Genomic DNA, 18,953 nt, shown 5'->3' with positions numbered 1-18,953 from the left:
CTTCATCAAGCTACTGCTTCTGAAAAAGAACACCAGGAAGCTCCCTCAAAGTATGTAGGCACAGAGAAATTAGAAATGTAGAACTGAAGAAAATAGTCAAGAAGTTATTGGACACACGCCATGGGTATGGGCAAGACTCTTAACATTTGAACTCAACAAGTAGTTATAATAATGGATGTTATATCTACTCTTAAATTTTATCACTGAACAAGACGACTTGTTATAAATAATCAACTATTATTTATTTATTTATTAATTCTTATTAAAGAAATGTATTTACCGAACAAAAAACATCTCTCAATAATCAAGCAAGGTTGAACCACTACCTGGGTATACAGCAAGTTCTGCCCATACTCAAATAGCTACAGGAAATTTTAGAACTCATACCATCAGATGACCATTACTCTGAATTTGTACAGGTTTCGTCGTGTCTTGAACCTGTATTTCCAGATGTGAACTTATTCATTAAGCATGACACATCTGGCCCCTCTGCTGGGCAGTTCTCCATTATGAAGGTATTCTCCCATTCAGCCACGGAGAAACCATTAAACTACAGAAGACAGCAACCTTTACAAATCAACCCCATGGAGGTAGGAGGATGGGAGGAATCGGGAGGGTTATAAAACGGCACTACTTGATACCTGGTAAAGATAAAGATGAAACTTTCTATATTTCTTGCCCCCACCTTTTTCCCTTTTGTCACTTATAATTTTCTAGACTAAATTGTAGTTTAGTCAATCACCTTAGTAAAGCTGACTTCCCTTTCTCATAAGAATTTCTTAAATAGTTATATTATTTTGTGGATACTAGGTCAGTGCCTCCCACTGAGTAAAGGGAGAAAAATAATTGCCTGTGGCAAGGGTAAAACAGCAGAGAACTGAAGTGATTTTGTCAATATTTAAGTTCACTCATGTGCTTCTCTGAACCTAGTTTTTCTTTTTAGTAGATATTTTATTTTTATTTTTATTATTAGTTACATTTTATTAGCTCTGTATCGCAGCTGTGTCCCGCTCCCTCATTCCTTACCAATCCCACCCTCCCTCCCTCATCTCCTCCCTGCCCCTTCCACTGATTGGGGAGGACCTCCTCCCCTTTCATCTGACCCTGTTTTATCAGGTATCTTCAGGACTGGCTGCAAAGTCCTGAAACTACATATTTTGTTCCTTCTCCTTGCTCTACCCCACACCTCCTGTCCCAAACAGCCTCATCCCTATAAATTTCTTTTCCCTAGTTGTTTTAATTTTATTTAGTGTCCCATAGGTTTTAATTGGGATCATTTGTATCATTCTGGGCTTAGAACTGACCATCAGCACCTGGATGGCTCTCCAGTGTTTATACACAACTTAATAACATGCCTCCTCTTCTCCTAAAATCTGTTGTTTGCAAACAGATAGGCAGTATGTGGTAGTATATCAGTCTGAGAATATATTTCACTTTCATAGCTGACTGTCAGAAGGACCCAAGTTCTGTGGACCCAATCTGCAAGCTTTTTTGTCTTTTTGGAGTTTGTAAAAATAACTTTAATACCGTAATGGTCTCTGTTGCATAAAGAAACTTTTTCATTGAGGGGTGAGATCCATACTTATCTCTGAGGGTGTGATAACAGGTCAATAGAATGCAATTAAGACATGCAATGGTTTAGGAAAGTGGTAATAGTAGGTTTTTCTCTGAGATCTGTCACCTCATGATTCACATGCTGTTGAGTAGGTTTACAGTACCAGGTATGACTTTACTCTTGGTGAACTGGCCTTAAGTCCAATTCCATGGCTGCTGATGTAAATTACCACTGTTACACCATTAGATATTTTGCCATGTGGCTTATTACTGTAATTCATATCCCACACAGATAGGTAGGGTTTTCTTTGCTTGGCAGCTTATATTGCATCTTCCAGAATCAGGGATCTTTGGGGGCCCTATGTGCCAGTATGTGGGATAAAAAAATCCTACATTGTTTTGGGAGTCTCTTAATACAATAGTAGCAAACTAAAATAAGTCTCTCAGCCCAAACCCTTCCCCCCCCCTTTTTTTTTTCATTTCTCCCTTTGTATCACATGAATAGTGCTGTTCCCTTCTCTAGTCTTCTTTACCCACTTCAGGGACCCTTTTTACTTTACTTGTCTTTGCAATTACTTTGGGATATGCACTAACATCTGATGGAGCTAACCTATTTTTAATTCTTTTGTTTTATATAGCATCTAAAGTACCCTTGAGTGAGAAAGCAAGCAGAACCAAAATCCTGTGCTTTTAGATTTAAAGTCTGTAAATTATTTTTGAAGCAAGTGGTTTTTCACATGAAACTAAGTTAGGAAGAATGGCTAATAACTCCTACTACGAATCCCCATAAAGAACAAATATGTGGCTGCAGAAAGAGCCTGGCAATATTCCCTTCTCAAGAACAGATTAGATGTGTATTTGTGTTTGGTTGTGTGTGTGTGTGTGTGTGTGAGAGAGAGAGAGAGAGAGAGAGAGAGAGAGAGAGAGAGAGAGAGACTCACTTTTAAGTGGATTTTAGCCATATAATACAGGATAAACATACTAAAATTTATAATCCTAAAGAAGCCAAACAACAAGTAGGACCCTAGAGAAGAGGCTTAATCCTCATTCAGAAGGGCAAACAGGATAGACATTGGATGAGGGAGAAGACAGGGAACAGAGTAAAAACCTACCACAGAAGGCCTCTGAAAGACTCTACCCAGCAGGGTATAGAAGCAAATGCTGAGAACCACAGCCAATCCTTGGGCAGAGTGCAGAAGTCCTTTATTCAAATTTCTACTAGCAATACATGCAAAGCCTAAAAAGCTTCAACACACCCAAACATTAAACCAAAGTGATATAAAATTCCTAGGTAATATGAAATTCTTATTCTAAAGTATATTATGGGCTTAGAACTTCATTTAGAGATCATAGAATTTAGAGCTGGGAAATGCTATAGAAATTGTCCAATTAAAATCTCTCATTCAGCATGTGAAATAAACTGGAGTTTGTTGAAACAGCAGTCAGAGTTGGCAGTCATAGCACTCTAGAACTTGAAGTGTTCTGTCTTACAGTTTTCATTGAGTATCAGTGGACTTGGAAAGGGGCACGGTGGAGATGAGGGAGGAAGGGAGGGACTGAGAGGGAATGAGGGATCGGGACATGGCTGGGATACAGAGTTAATAAAATGTAACTGATAAAAAAAATAATAATAAAATTTAAAAAAAGAAGAAAAAGTGGGGAAGAGCCTGGAACTCATTGGTACAGGAGACAACTTCCTGCACTTCTAAATCTTTAATAAAGTTTTGTTCGCTATAAAAAAAATAATAATAAAATGTTTTAAATTAAAAAAAAAAGAGAATCACCTGCTTCAGTGAGAGTTCCCTTTCGACTTGTGCGTTTTTTCTCTTGTTGCTTTCAATCCTCTTTTATTGTTTTTTTATATATATATTGTATCCTAACTCTGATATGCTGTGGGAAATTTCTTTTCTGCTCTTGTCCATTTGCTCTTTAGTGTTATTCTTGTGTATATATGGATGTGTCTTTTCTTAGTGTGAGAAAGAAGTCCTCTTCTACAGTCTTCTTGAAGACCTAGTCTATGGAAATTACCAGAGATTCTTCTCCGCCTCTGCCTATAATTTGAAGATATGGCATTTTCACAGGAGTATCCCATAGCTCCTGCATTTTCCTTTCCTGTGTTTGTAAAATCTTTCATTTTCATTGGTTGTGTGATCTAATTCCTCTGCTTTATCACTGAGTCCTGATAGTCTATCTCCTGGTTCCATTGTACTTGTATGTACTTCCATTGAGTATGTAAATTGGGTTATTGAGTCTTTCAATTCCATTTTCATTTAAAGTTGAGTTCTCTTCGGTATTTCATTGCTTTGTTGAATTTAGGTTCTATTTCCTGTACTGCCTTCATTGTTTCTCTCAGCTTCATGCTTATGCCTTCTTGAGCATCACTCAGGCAATTGTTTTCTTTAAGTTCATTCTCTTTAAGTTCCTTAATCTGTTTCCTTGTATCTCCTCCAAACTTCTTGAATTCTTAGATAAAGTTTTTGATTGTTCTTTGAATTCCTATGCCCTGATATTCATCTAGATAATTCTTACGGCACAATAATACTATAAGCCTGGTGAATTGGGGTAGGGGTATACTGGCTTTAGCTTTCATATCCTTTGCGTTTTTGTGAGGAGGCCTGTTGACTTGGTTGTATTTCTGATATAGTCACAGCAGGCATGGTTGGCATAGATTATGTGCTGCCTAGCTCAAGTCTGAAGGTTGGACAAGGTACAGGAAGGGCTCAACTGTCTGGGATGGGTTTTTGGCTGTGAAACCCAGTGTAGGCATGGGTATTGGGGAGAGTACAATGACAAAAGGGTCAGCCAGTCTCCCCAGACTGGGTTAGAGCACAGGATTTGTGGCCCAGGTTGGGTCAGGAGGTTGGCTATGACATGGATGGGGTAAGATCAGGTGACCACTGGAGACTCAGATGGCACACAAGAAGTAAAACCTGGCCATGCCTGAAAGTGGAGGGTGTACTAGGGTTCTGCTCATTTGGCGGGGGCACTGGATGTATGACCTGGTCTATGTTTGGGGATTGGGGAAGGTGCACACAGAGCAGAGTCATGCAGATGGACTCACCAGGCTGATCAGGGTCACAGAATATACAGGCCAGGCTACCCTGAAGTTTGGATATGGAGCATGTGAGATAAGTGCCAGGCCAATGCCTGTTGCACTATAATAGGTCTTAACCACATAAGCTAAAAATACAAAACGAAGGGCCTGCCAACTTTATGTTTTAAAAATACTTGGGTTCCAGACCCAAAAAGACAAACATGGTATGTATCCACTCCTAAGTGGATATTAGCTGTAAAGTGAAAGATAACCGTGCTACAATCTACAGACCCAGCTAAAGTAACAAGGAGGGCTCAAGGTGCGGGGGGTGGGGGGGGTGATGATAAGTGAATCTCACTGCGATGGGAAAATAGAATAGACATCTAAGGTGGATGAAGAGAGGGGACTGGTTGGGGGTGAGAATGGGAACAAGAGGGAACATCAGCTGTGGGGAGGATGGAGAAAGAGAGTACTTGGAGAGACAACTGGAATCAGAGGGGCATCTCTGGGATGAGCTAGAAAGCAGAGTCCCAGAAATCGCTGAGGGTGACCCTAAGCTAGACTCCTAGCAATGGAGGATACAGAGCCTGAACTGGCCATCTCCTGTAACCAGGCAAGACTTCCAGTGGGGGGACTGAGACACCAACCCAGCCACAAAATCTTCGACCTGCAATTTGTCCTGCCTACAAGATGTGCTGTGGTAAAGGTGGCACAAAAGGTGTGGGCGTGGCCAACAAATGACTGGCCCATCTTGAGAACCATGCCATGAGAGACTCCCCACTCCTGATACTGCCTTGAGGGCTAGGAGCCAGAGGCTGGATAGCCCAGAAAAACAAGATAGAACCAAACATGCATGGGGAAAAAAGTCAATGAAATGATTCCTAATGCTATTCTACTATACTCATAGACTGGATTCTAGCCAAATTGTCATCAGAAAGATTTAACCCAGCAACTGACAGAAACAGATGCAGAGACCCACAGCTAAACATTAGATGGAGCTTAGGGAATCCTGTGGACAAGAAAAAAAAAAAAAAAGGGATTGTAGAAGCCAGAGAGGTCAAGGACACCACAAGAAAACCCACTGAATCAACTGACCTGGGCCCATAGAGGCTCACAGAGACTGATCCGCCAACCAGGAAGCCTGCATGAGACTTACTAGGCCCTTGGCACACGTTACAATTGTGAAACTTGGTGTTCTTGTGGGGCTCATAATAGTAGGAGCAAGATTTGTCTCTGACTATGCTGTTAGCCTTTAAGACCCTTTCCCCCTAACGTTTTGCCTTGTCTAGCCTTAATAGAAAAGGAGGTTCCTAGTCTGACTGCAGCTTGATAAACCATGACTGGCTGGTGCCCACTGAGGCTGGCCTTTTTCTGAAGAGAAATGGAGGAGTGGATGGTGCAGGGGAGGAGAAGAGATGTGAGGGTGGGGCTTGGAAGAGAGAAGGGAAAAGAAACTGAGGTTGGGGTGTAAAATAAAAACAAAAATGAACAAACAAAAAAACTATTTGGGTTCCACGGAATGTTCAATGGGCTCCCCAGGGGGGAAAAATCTTAGACAGATATTTGCTTTCGAAGAGTTTGATAGGGCGACTGTCAGCAACAACATCTGTGAGAAAATTAAGAAACACAACTTAATACGGAAGGAAGTCAAATCATATACCACTTACAAGAGTAGGCCTGCTTCGTGGGTAAACCCTGAAGCAGGGGTAGAATATCAGAGTTTCCAAGTTCTAGAAATGAAGGATCAACTTTTGTCCTTCTTTGCTGCAGCTTTTGGACTGCACTGATCATCCACTGAATTCAGGACACCACAGGGCAGGCTGCTTCTCTAGGTAACAGTCAGCAACTCTCCACTGAAAATAATGACTACATGGTACTCAGATGTGAACCAGTAGACGGCAAACCTACTGACAAGGAAGGAGATAAATTGACTCATTTCTCTAATTACATTGATGAATGTAATTATTTATGTGTTATGTGCCTGTGTGTGTGCATGTGCACGTATGTGTTACAATTTCCCTATGGAGATCAAAGGACAGCTTGTGGGAACTGTTTCTCTCCTTCTACCTATTGGGTCCTGTGGCTCCAACTCAAGTCATTAGTCTTGGCAGCACTTTTACACACTAAATTTCTCTCACTAGCCTATGCCTCAGTTTTTAAAGGGACATAGTCATGGGTCATACTAATATCCACTAGCAAAGAGCTACAGATTTAACAAATATGAAATAATAAATGAAAACATCACACAGACATATATAATATTATTATTTATTATTATAATATATAGTAGTTATGTAAAATTCAAATTTAACTGGGTGTCCTATGTATGTATTAGAAGGTAATTAGAACAAATTTTAAACTATTAATACATTTTCCCTTTGTTTTTTCACACTTTAGATTGTACTAAATCCCAAATTGACACGGAAACCAAAAGCAAAAAAAAAAAAAAAAATCAGTGAACCTCAAATGTATTGAAGCTTGCTCTGATGATAACCGTGAGGTTTTCTAACTATAGAGATTAGATACCCTTCATTAGGAATTGCCATGGGAAACACAGAAATGCCTAGGAAGAACAGGCTGGTGGTGGCCAAGAGTCTGCCTGGGATGGAGATACACAATTGGCAGTACACAGAGGAGATGACCAAGTGGAGAAAATCAGTGGGAATGGAAAAGGGGGAAGGAAAAGATGTCACTAACAACAATTCAGGGAATTTAGTGACAACATAATATACAAAAATAAGCATGTACAACTTCTAAATTGTATACTCTTGGCTTTAGATAATAGAGGAGATTAAAAAAAAACAGTACAAAACGTGTGAAACAAACAGAAAAGATTTGGAAGGTAAAAATTGATACAATTGTTGTCACCCATCAGAATGTATAATAGACATGAATAAAGTAACTAATATTTTACTCCAAGCTGTTGTTTTTGAGAAGGTGACTATTTTTGACTAAATATATTGTACCTGAGATTTCAAAGATATTTTTAAACACCTGCCATTTCTACTAGCTGCTCTCAGAGCGCTAAATTATGCTAGCAGTTCCAGTAGCTAAGATACACATAAATTCTAGGCAGCAACAATTTTCAAATAGAAAATTTTTTGCTTGATAGAAGTTTGTATTTATAAAGTGTTTGTCTCCAATATCAGTTCCAAATCTCTCCCATTTCAAATATGTATTTTGTGTTATCTATGTCACTAAGTATGCTCCTTAAAGTCATATTATTTTCATTACACAAAGGGAATGGTTCCCATCTCCATAACTTCAGTGCTGCCTCCCTCATTACTGGTATTCTCCTTCCTCCTAAACCACTTCATCTTGTATATCACTCTTATAGAACCTAATTCCAAATACCTCCAGATCTCGTAAACATGTGTGTAAATTATAGACCTTTTAATAGCACAGGTGCTTGTCTATTTGCTCTGTTCTGGAGATAGGAAAAATAATAGTCAATGTAAATATGATTTGTTTCTATTTTAAAATTGAAATAACATTTTTAAAATATATAATGTAATGTCGTCTTTGCTTCTATGACTAATTTTTATCATAAATGACTTAACTCTAGTCAGTAACTTCTAGGACATTAGTTCTGAACCTGTGTGACTCCTTTGGGGGTCACATATCAGATATTTACATTATGATTTATAACAGTAGCAAAATTAGAGTTATGAAGTAGCAACAAAAACAATTTTACGGTTAGGGTCACCACAACACGAGAACCTACGGTTAAAAGGTCATACGCATTGGGAAGGTTGAGAACCAGTCCTGGAATGAAAGTGCTTATTCACAAACATCAGTGAAGAACAAGCCAAATGTGTTCTGCCAACTAGAAATCTCACACTAATCATTCTCTACTCCCTGATAATATTTGGCACAGAAAATATATGTAATAATGTAGCTATAATAATTGCATTATTTTTCAATAATGTACTATACCTAAATATAATAGATAATATAGATAATACTATATCTATATTCAATATTTTGCTGTAATTACTTGTGAATTAATAGGTGATAATTTTCATTTATCTCTGTGTGGCTTATCACTGCCAGTATTGAACTACAAGATGGCTTTTTCATGATAGTGAACATATTTCTATGCTACCTTCTTTCTGAGTTGGGTTTCTTGGTGCATTTTGGGGGGAGATAGGCATAACTTGTCAAGTGTGATCAATGGGCTTCCTGAAACAAAAGACCAATTTTATTTAGCATTACTGTAAAATGCATCAAGCCAAAGGTAGAGAGACAGATTTAACCATCACATGCAAAATTTCAACCCATAATACTAATGCCATGACTCGGTACCTACTTATGAAATTACGTATAAAATCAAATGCCTCATTCCTGAATTCATAATGATTATTTCATAAGTATGAAATTTTGTCAGTTTGCTTCTGACTGAATAGATTCAATTTCTTAAAATCTAACTGATCAGCTGGGTGCCGTGGCACACGCACTCAGGGAGGCAGAGGCAGGACGATCTCTGTGACTTCAGTGCCAGCATGGTGTACAAAGTGAGCCCAGGACAGCCAATTTTATGGTTAGAAAAACCCTGTCTTGAAAAACCAAAAGAAAAAAATAACATAAAAAATTAAAAATGAAATAAAAAATAAACTAACTGGTCAGGAAGTCCCAAAGTAAGGAAGATGGGCTGAGAGGGCTGTTTGAGGCAAGCTGCCGGAAGGATCATAAGGAAGCAGGAGGGGAATGGGAGCACGGTGGCTTATTGGGATTCTCAGCCTGTCTGGTGGCTGGCTATTCTTAAGTCTGAGGGAACCCCAGAGAAGAGGGGGGAGAAAGACTGTCAGCACAAGGGACTGTGCCTTCAGTATAAAACAGTAAATCTGTACCCATGAAATCATAATAATGTGTAGCCTAATCAAGACCTGACGAATAATACAACCAGTTAATATGCCAATGATCACCATGGTTCTTGCCCCTAAATGAAGAGCTACACGAAGTCAATGACCGCTGAAAGAAGGAGAATCCACTTCTCCAGGAATGAGCCCCCTAATTTATAATCTAATAGCAAGTGGTTAGCCCCAACATATACATAGGAGCAATGTTAATGGATTCAGCAGGTTTTATTTATATGTGTATATGTATATATAAATATATATATATATATATATATATATATATATATATATATAAAACACTAATAATGAAAAGTTCCAACTGGGCTCTGATGTCACATTCGCTTGGAATGGATGTCTGTACCTCCCTCTCTAACCTTTACCTCACTATTAGAGTATTTTACAGGAAATACAGAAAAATTAGAGATCCAATGTCCTGCTGATGCAAGCTCCTTCTTTCCTAATTTTGTAAACTCAACTACTCTTGCCCATATTAACAGAGAGATGAGCGAAGAACAATTCAAGAATCTGTACTCGTGGTTTCATTTTGTTTCAACCTTGGGATAGTAGATAATTTTTTTTTTCAGCGGGAAAGATAAAATAGCCTATCATCATACACGTTAGCTTTCTCACTTTAGTTATTTTAAAGGCTACTTCGGGAGATGCAGTTTCCCTAGACATCAACACAGGATGTTCAGGGAGTCTTCTGTTGGTAGAATTTGATTCTTGCTTCTTTTCAGTGGGTCGTATAACACAAGAACACACAAAGACAGATGCGTGAGATCTTCAGTGCAGTGTTGACATAATGTTCTTGTTGCGTGTATGCAATTTACCCTTGTTCATTCAAATGCTGATTTCTCTATCCCACTACTTGGTCTCAATTCTGGCATTGCATTGTGATGTTTATTCTAAGCATCTCCTTATATCAAGCTTATATCTCAAGTTTGTGAAAACATACCACCATTTCTTCTCTGTATTGCCAATAAAAGCCAACTAAACAATACAGAGAATAGGGTGGGACATCCTGGTCCAGTGATGGAAGGAGAAAGGAGAGGAAGTGCAGCGTGGATCCATGAGGAGAAATAAACCAGACCTTGGCTATAATTAGAAAGCAAGTATAATGTGGAAATCTAAATGGGAGGAAGATATACTAGCTTGGAGGTTTAAGATTAAGTAATTATTATGTAGCATTGTTCTCTAAGCTACTGCAATAAATTATAGTCTCTGTGTGTGGTTACATGGGTTTATAGTTGGTTAGGGAGTAACAGTTGCTTTACCAAAATAGAAATCAATATTAAATAGTAATAATCATTCAACCGTTCAGAATGTTTTTTAACAGTCCTCAGCTCAGAGTTCTCTGTCTTTTGCCTCAGGGATTCTAAAATAATTTCCCTCATGGAAGTAGAACTGCTTCATTACTTCTCCTATAGTCAAGTCACTGTTTATTAGCAATTTATTCTTCCTTAGGAATTAAAAATTTATCTTATTTCCTTTTAAATTAGAAAGCCCATTTTTCATCTCTGTAACTTTTCCTATGCCTCATTCTGGCTATACTTAGAATCAAACTGATTATTCTAATTATGCCCCAACAACATGAGTTGTGGAAGATAAGCCTTATTTTTAAGACTAACAGTATCTATAAACATGGTCTTTACATGGTTAAAGTTGAATAAAAGAATAATTCTAAGGAAAAAACTGCGATATATTGGTGTCCAACCCAAGAAAAATTATATTCTATGAAACATTAAAACTTTAATTTTCAAGGCTTTTATCTATAATTTACACAATAAATATGAGAGGCAGAGCAAATCACTAAGTTCATGTAATAAGTGTGACCTTCTTGGACCTGTATATTATTTTTTGTGTACCATACCTGTAAAATACCTGACACAGACAATGAATATTATCAACACTGTCTGTGTCCATAAAAGATGTTTCCAAATATTTTATCAACTATCTTGCTATGGAATTATTGCAACTAAAAATGAGACTCAAAATCTTTAAACTAATTGCAATTTAAAAGCTTATATTGCAATGCTTAAATTGAAAAACATTCTGTTTCTCCACTCAATAGATAATCAGTTCTGATTACCTATACCTAAGACCATCTAGGTTTTACCTCTCATTCAAACAAAAAACATTGTATATCCTCTATCTAAGATATGAAAAAAGTCTGCTTAAAGACATAAATTCATCATGAATATTAAATTGTGGTCTAATAGTCACTGATAGTATATTACTCTATTTCTAAGTATCTTGATTTTCTAAAAATGCTTAAGACATATACATTGCTTTCAATGTGCTAACAATTGAGAGAATTAAGATGCCAAAGTTAATTAAAGGCCCTAAGCTAATGAAGGGACAGCTCTGGCATTAGTGCCTACCACAGTCTGCTGAGCGTGTGTACAATTAAACTAGAATGACTGTCTTGCCCGCTGGATTAGCAATCCTCCTTATTGAAGAAAACACATAGCAATGGAGTTTCTTTCTCATTCTGATAGTTGAATAGAAGACCAACTGCCCTTAATTTGCTTCCTGTAACAGCCTACCTACTCTGATAACAGGCTCTTTTTGTGCTAGCATGACATGTATGATATATCTCTATTTTTTCTTAATTAGTCTCTAATTAATTATAGTTCATTGGAGCAGGCATTATTGAAAATCTGTCACAGATTTTCTCTAGAATATTGACTGGATTTAAAAAGCATCCGTGCATGAACAAATGCTTCTCACTATTTACAGGTCTGTCTGTTAGAATTCTAGACTGCACCAGAACAATCATATCTCCAACACGCCAGTCCAACATAGTTATTTTTATATCCACATTTTCAGTTCTCCACAATTTAAAGATTTGCATGTCTCTTTGAAATGCCCATGGAAAGTTATCAACTATCCCACCAAAATAATGTCTCACCTTCTAAATCTTCTTTCTCAAAATGTGTTTTGAGAATAGAACGTGTTCCACCTCTATCCACAACTGCTTCTTCATCATTTCTCTATAGAGTGAAGAAAAATAAAATTAAATAAATATATGTATACATATTCTCTTAATTTCAAAAAAGTAAGCCTTAATATGATTTACTATTTAGATATTTAGTCTGGTAGATTATCAACTGTTGGTTTAAAAGAAAAGCTAAAGTAAATTTGATCATATATTCACGGTAGTAAATTATTTGATTTAAAATTGACAATACTCGGACATTCCTGTTGGCATCATTTGTTGGTGAGAGGAAAGCAGAAAACAAATCCTGGGAATTTAGTTAACAGTCATTTTATCTCTGATAAAGAACTCTTATTAACAAGATCATATTTTTAACTATACTAGGAAATACAAAAAATCATTAGTATTGACACCACAAATGTTATGGCAGGATGACATAATTCCACTTCCATTAAAAATTGATCTAAGCCTTTGAAAGTAATTAGTAGGCAATTATTAGATAAATGAAAACTCTAATTACTTTGCTTCAGTGTGAGGCAATCTTATTGAACAAGATTATAAGTTATGTGCATTATAGCTTCATTTAGTTTCTATATATATGTTTTTTTTTTCTAATTTAGAATGGTAGGACACAAAATAGGGATGCGAACATTGTACACAAGCCCAAAACATACTAAATAACTTGATATTCAGCAAAATAATGAGTGACATGTTTAAATGTAATAAATTTGACCACACAGGATGAAAAAGAACGGTAAATACTAAATAAAGTGAAATTATTTCTAACTTTTATCTGCTCAAGTGGGTTCCCTTGTAAGGGGAACATGGACTTTCTCTGACATGAACTCAGTGGCTGGCTCTTTGACCAGCCCCCTGTGTATGGGGGGAGCAGCCTGGCCAGGCCATAGAGAAGGACAAAGCAGCCAGGCCTGATGAGACCTGATAAGCTAGGCTCAGATGGAAGAAAGGAGGACCTCCCCTATCAGTGGACTTGGAGAGGGGAATGGGCAGAGATGAGGGAGAGAGGGTGGGTTTGGAAAAGAAAGAGGGAGGGGGCTATAGCTGGGGTACAGAGTGAATAAACTGTAATTAATATAAAAATAAAGTTTAATTAAAAAAATACATGCAAAAAATGAACTCTGAACACAACAGGAAAAACACCCAGAAGAATGAGGCTTCACCGCAGAGGGCCTCTGAAAGACTCTACCTAGCAGTGTATCAAAGCAGATACTAAGACTCATAACCAAACCTTCAGCAGAGTGCAGGGAACCATATGAAAGAAGGGGGAGTTAGTATGACGTGGAAACAATAGGAGCTCCACAAGGACCAAATATATCTGGGAACAGGGGTCTTTTCTGAGACTGACACTCCACCAAGGACCATGTATGGATATAACCTAGAACCTCTGCTCAGATGTAGCCCGTGGTAGCTCAGTAACCAATTGGTTTCCCATAGTAAGGGGAACAGGGACTATTTCTGACAGGAACTCAATGGCAGGCTCTTTGACTTCCCCACCCCCCCAAGTGAGGAGCAGTCCTACTAGGCCACAGAGGAGGACTTTGTAGCCAGTCCTGAAGATACCTGATAAAACAGGGTCAGATGAAAGGGAAGGAAGTCCTCCCCAAGCAGCGGACTTGGAAAGGGGCAATGAGGAGATGAGGGAGGGAGGGTAGGATTGGGAGGGAATGAGGGAGCGGGATATAGCTGGGATACAGAGTTAATAAAGTGTAACTAATAATAAAAATAAAAATAATAAAAAATAAAACAGCTCATCTACAAAAAAAAAAGAATGAGGCTTCTGAGATCTGTTTCTAAGTCAATTCCAGTACATGACTATTTTTAAAAAGTTAAAAACCAAAGAAAATGATTTTTTTCCTTCTATCCACCCAACAACTCTGAAACATCAAATACTTGTGACTTTTTATCACTGAAAAAAAGCAATCTTTGACTAAGTCCAATAACATGTTGTACCCCTGAGCTAGACACCTTAAAAAGGCAATGAGAATAATTGGACACACGTGACAGAACTTAATTACCAAATACAAGATGGTTGTGTTTAGCATGAGGACAACAAAATCGAAGCAGTGATATGGTCTGATTCACAGGTAGCTGATCAGGGAGTTCTAGAAGGGAAGCAAGTGGACAGTCTACTAAATTCTTATTTGATGTTTATGAATGAAGATGTTCCAGGCTAAGGAAACCAAGTGTCTAACTGGAATCCTCAAAGACTCCATCTTTCCGAAATCTAGAGGGAAGATCAAGAGAAAGAAGGGACTGCCTAGTGAAGAAGCTCCTTGGGTTGAGTGACAGGCTGTGTCATCTCCAACTTAACACAGTGTGTAGCACGTAAGAAATGAGCCACAGATACAGCATCCAATGTGAGTCCATCAGATAGTGCATAGAAATTCATTAACACTCACCATTTTATGTTTTATGGTTTTTTTTTAAGTTGAAGAGCAAAAAGGTTTAAATCTACTTTGAGAATGGTATTGTCATGTACATTGATATTACAAAGATCATCAGACTGATAACTACTTCTATGAACTCTAATTTGAGATGGCTAAGGCAAAGGGTCCTAAGATAAAAACATCAGACATACATATTTCCCTTTGATAAAGTATTAAAGGCAGTTAAAAACCTGTAAAAAGAGATTATAGCAACATCGCATAGCTCCAGTTAACTTTTCTGACTTGTTTACTAATTCCTTAGTAATGTTTTCAGATTGGTAGAGGTTGTGGGTATTGTGTGATGAACTGTAAAGATGAAATGCAGAGTAGCACTAAGACAGTCAGGAGAAAGCACTGTCTGGTACATAAAATGAAGGAAAGTGTGTTCAACACTTACTCCACTTTGTATCAAGTAAAGGTTTCCTGTCCATAAGAAGAACTGAATTATTTACATATGTAAATATTTTGTAATTGCAACGAATAATCTTGACAGTGTGGAATCCATTTCTTACAAACATACTTGCCCTTAAAAATAAAAGATTATAGATGTATTTCGCCTAACAAGATCAACTTTTGTGTGCCTCACTGGTATAAAAACTCCAGTAGAAGAACATGTTTTTACCCTGAAGTCAAATGTCTTTCTGACATGTCCCAGGAAAGATCAGGAAAAATATGCACTATGAATAAGAAAAAATTAGAGAGAAATGAAAATATGGATATGCCATAGTCTATTGGCATATCCTTTATTAAAATATTTAAATTGCTTGAACATAAAAGATAGAAAAATACTTATTTATATAATTTATATAATTTTCCAGAATGCGATAAAATTTAATAAATTTAGAATTGATTATTAATGATATATTTCCAAATTACTTTATTATGTGTAAAAGATATATTCAAATATACATTACACTTAAAAACATTTCTGCTCTTTCACATGCTTTTAGGCAAAAAACTAAGTCAGATATCCACACTCAAAGAACAAAAAGCACTACCCCACTTAATTGTCTTGTATCTGTCAAATAGAAATGACAAATTGGGCAGGGGACCAAACTATGGCCTCACCTATGCTAATGATTCAGTTTCTATGTTTCATAAATATACTTGACTTTAAAATACAGGGTTATATGTGTATTTCAATCTAAATATATACCCTCAGCCATTCAAATAAATTATATTACAACATAAAAATTAACCAGAAGCTATCCTGAAAATGAGTTTGATTTGGTGTGTTTCATCTTGAGGATTTTACATATACAACTCTCTTATGTGCTCACTGGTTATGCAATGAAGACATCAAATGAATAAGCTTTTTGGCTGAAAATATCCAAGATGCAAATTGCCATTAATCCATGTATTTAAACTCATCTACTTTGGTGATGGTTCAAATGGTCAATATTATTAACAATATTTTATGCATTGTTCCTTTTTTCTTGTTAACCCCCAAAAGTAAACATAAATTGTGATGCAGGGAATGTGGAAGGGCCTATGGCTAGACTTTGAAGTTAGTCACAAATGTATTAAGATAAATTTTTAATTTTATATTGAGTCTTTATATATTTCTGAACATCCTACACTATTTCTGAACATCATACACACCAATGCACCCTGACTTCTATGATTATTTACCCATCTATGGATCAACTTTAGCAGTGTATATGAAGAGAACATAATTATATAATGTCTATGTGGGCACATATAATATTTATAATATATATTCATATATTTATTTTTTGAAAATTGCATATGTTTTGATTATAGTAGCCTCCTACAATTCCTGCCAGAGCCAAACCTCCCTCAACTTTGAGATCCTTGAGTTGGCCTCTCCAAGAACCTACCACTTGCCAATAGAACCTAAACTAGGCGTATGACTTCCTACCTACCTCCACTTCCCAGGTTGGGATTTTGTCTGGATTGAACTTGCACAGACAAGTGTCATGCACACTGTGGAATGCCTTTACCATCACTATGAGTTCATTTGTATAAATGCCCTGCTCTTGAAGACACTGCTGTCCTGTAGTTATCTACTCACTGCTTCTGGCTGTTACAGTCTTTCTGTCTTCTCTTCTGCAATAATCCCTAAGCATTGCGAAGAGGAGATGTGATATAAATGTCCCACCGAGGGCTAAGGATTCTGTCATTTCTTATTCTCTGCACCTTGCATATTAGTGGGTCTCTGATGTAACCAGTATCTACCACAAACACTAGCTTCTTGGAAGAAGATTTATTAATCAATGGGTATAATGCTAGGCAAGTCATTTTTAATACTATTTTTATACATTTTAACACTATTTTTAATCCACTTAGCAAAATAATAGTAGTCGGTCCTCCCTTATGGCCTATGACCTACGTAACAACAGGTTTTTGGCCCAGTGATGTGTCAGGTCTGGTTTTCACCTTGCAAAACAGAAAGTGGTTGGTTACCCCTGTGTTCGTGATCCTATCACACCAGTGAGCATATCTTGCCAGGCCAATCATTATTGTAACTTGCAGGGTTCACAGCTAGGTAAGATTAATGATTGCTTTTCTCTTACAGTAGTGTTCACAGCACCAGCGCTATAAAGCTAGTCTGTAGAATTAAAGTTTCCAGGGGAGTACCGGCTTAATTTCTCACTGTCCCATGACTCACTTCTATCTTTAGGAAACACTTCTTACCACTAAGATCTGGAGGGTAACTCACATCCTTGACAAGAGCCTGTAACGTTTGTAGCTCTGTGGGACCTCGCTGGACAACTCTCAAAGAAATCACTTATTTCGGGGACTGGGCTTCTACAGTCGTATAGTTCAAAAGGTTGTTAGTGTTATCATCTTCGCTGCATTCACCCTCTCCCGTACCACCTTCTCCTCACCTCAATTTAACCCTTTATGTGTCCAGCACAAAAGTCAATTGTTTGTTAATATTAATAAAATCTCTATGAATATGCATTATTTTGATATGCCATAACATTAATTTCTCAAGTAAATAAAATAAAATTTTAAAGCAATATCATTTGTAGTAAATTTCAAGGTTTCCAACTCTATCTTTTCAGTGACTGTTTTCATATTTTATAATACATTACTAAGACATCTATGTGTGTATGTGTGTGTAACTGTCAGTTCAGAGTTTGCCAAATTTGTTAAGCACTATCCTAACTGGAATCAAGGTACAATTCACTTTTAACTTTTAGTTTTTCATTTCACTAAATACATTATGGTCCACTAAAATAAATGAATATTATTCACTTTATTAGCGTATTAGTTTGAAATTATACTTCTAAATTCAGATTTCTATTTATGTAGTCTGTATCAACTCATGATAATATGAGAATAATCTACCTCTTACGAAACATATTTCTTCTATTGTAATCGAATAAATTCCTCTCTGTCTCTCAGTGTATCTATGTCTGCCTCTCTTTCTCTCTCTCACACACACACATTTTCTGTGAAGAAGATTTTGAGTTGGTATATCAACAAAATTATGATTAGGTTATATATGAGAAGTCAATGCTTATTTCTTTTTTACAAATATAAGAAAAATAGAACTGAATCTAAAAATTGTATAAGAAAATTATCTATTGATGGAAATGTATTAAAAGAGCCTGAACTAAGTCATCATAAAAATTATACTCAACATCCGGGTGGTAGTAGTTCAAGCCTTTAATCCCAGCACTCAGGAGGCAGAGGCAGGTAGATCTCTGAGTTTGAGGCCATCTTGGTCTATTCTTGATCATAAATACTCTTCCATGAGACTCAATCTCAGATCTTCCTTGGTTTGTCTGATTGTGCCCTTTTCTAGGCATTTGAAATATCACCTGGAAATTTGTTAACCAAGACCAAGTTATTGCTAATATGATTTATTTCTGTGTGGTCACTTATATGAGGGTCTAAAATTTTTTGCACCTGGGCTGAAGAGATGGCTCAACAGTAAAGGTCACTTAGTGGTCTTGTAGCAAACCCAAGTTCAGCACACAGGTGTGTCAGATAGCTAACAGCTGACTGTAATTGAGCTCCAGCACTTCTGGCCTCCACCAGCACCTGCACTCACAGGCACGTACCTCCCTGCACCACAAACACGTACTAAAAAAATAAAATAATATCTAAAAGAAATTATACAGAACCAAAGACATGATGATCAAAAT

General features: G+C 37.1%; 1 protein-coding gene across 11 annotated transcripts in view; it reads right to left on the bottom strand.

The window, feature by feature from the left end:
* Positions 1 to 18,953, bottom strand: part of Slc4a10 (solute carrier family 4 member 10) — a 287,257-nt gene that overhangs the window by 160,658 nt on the left and 107,646 nt on the right. For all 11 annotated transcript variants that reach the window (XR_009593862.1, XR_009593863.1, XM_060390263.1 and 8 more), the window contains exon 2: positions 12,359 to 12,440. Coding sequence is in view for 9 of the 11 variants with exons in the window: in XM_060390263.1 (XP_060246246.1) it covers positions 12,359 to 12,440 (82 nt within the window). In the remaining 2 variants the exon portion in view is untranslated. The remainder of the gene's footprint in view (positions 1 to 12,358; positions 12,441 to 18,953) is intronic.

This window comes from Meriones unguiculatus, chromosome 8, assembly GCF_030254825.1.
Source record: "Meriones unguiculatus strain TT.TT164.6M chromosome 8, Bangor_MerUng_6.1, whole genome shotgun sequence".
In the NCBI taxonomy this organism is placed as follows: domain Eukaryota; kingdom Metazoa; phylum Chordata; class Mammalia; order Rodentia; family Muridae; genus Meriones; species Meriones unguiculatus.
Note: the sequence above shows the minus strand (reverse complement) of the source record. Positions and strands in the feature narration are given on the sequence as shown.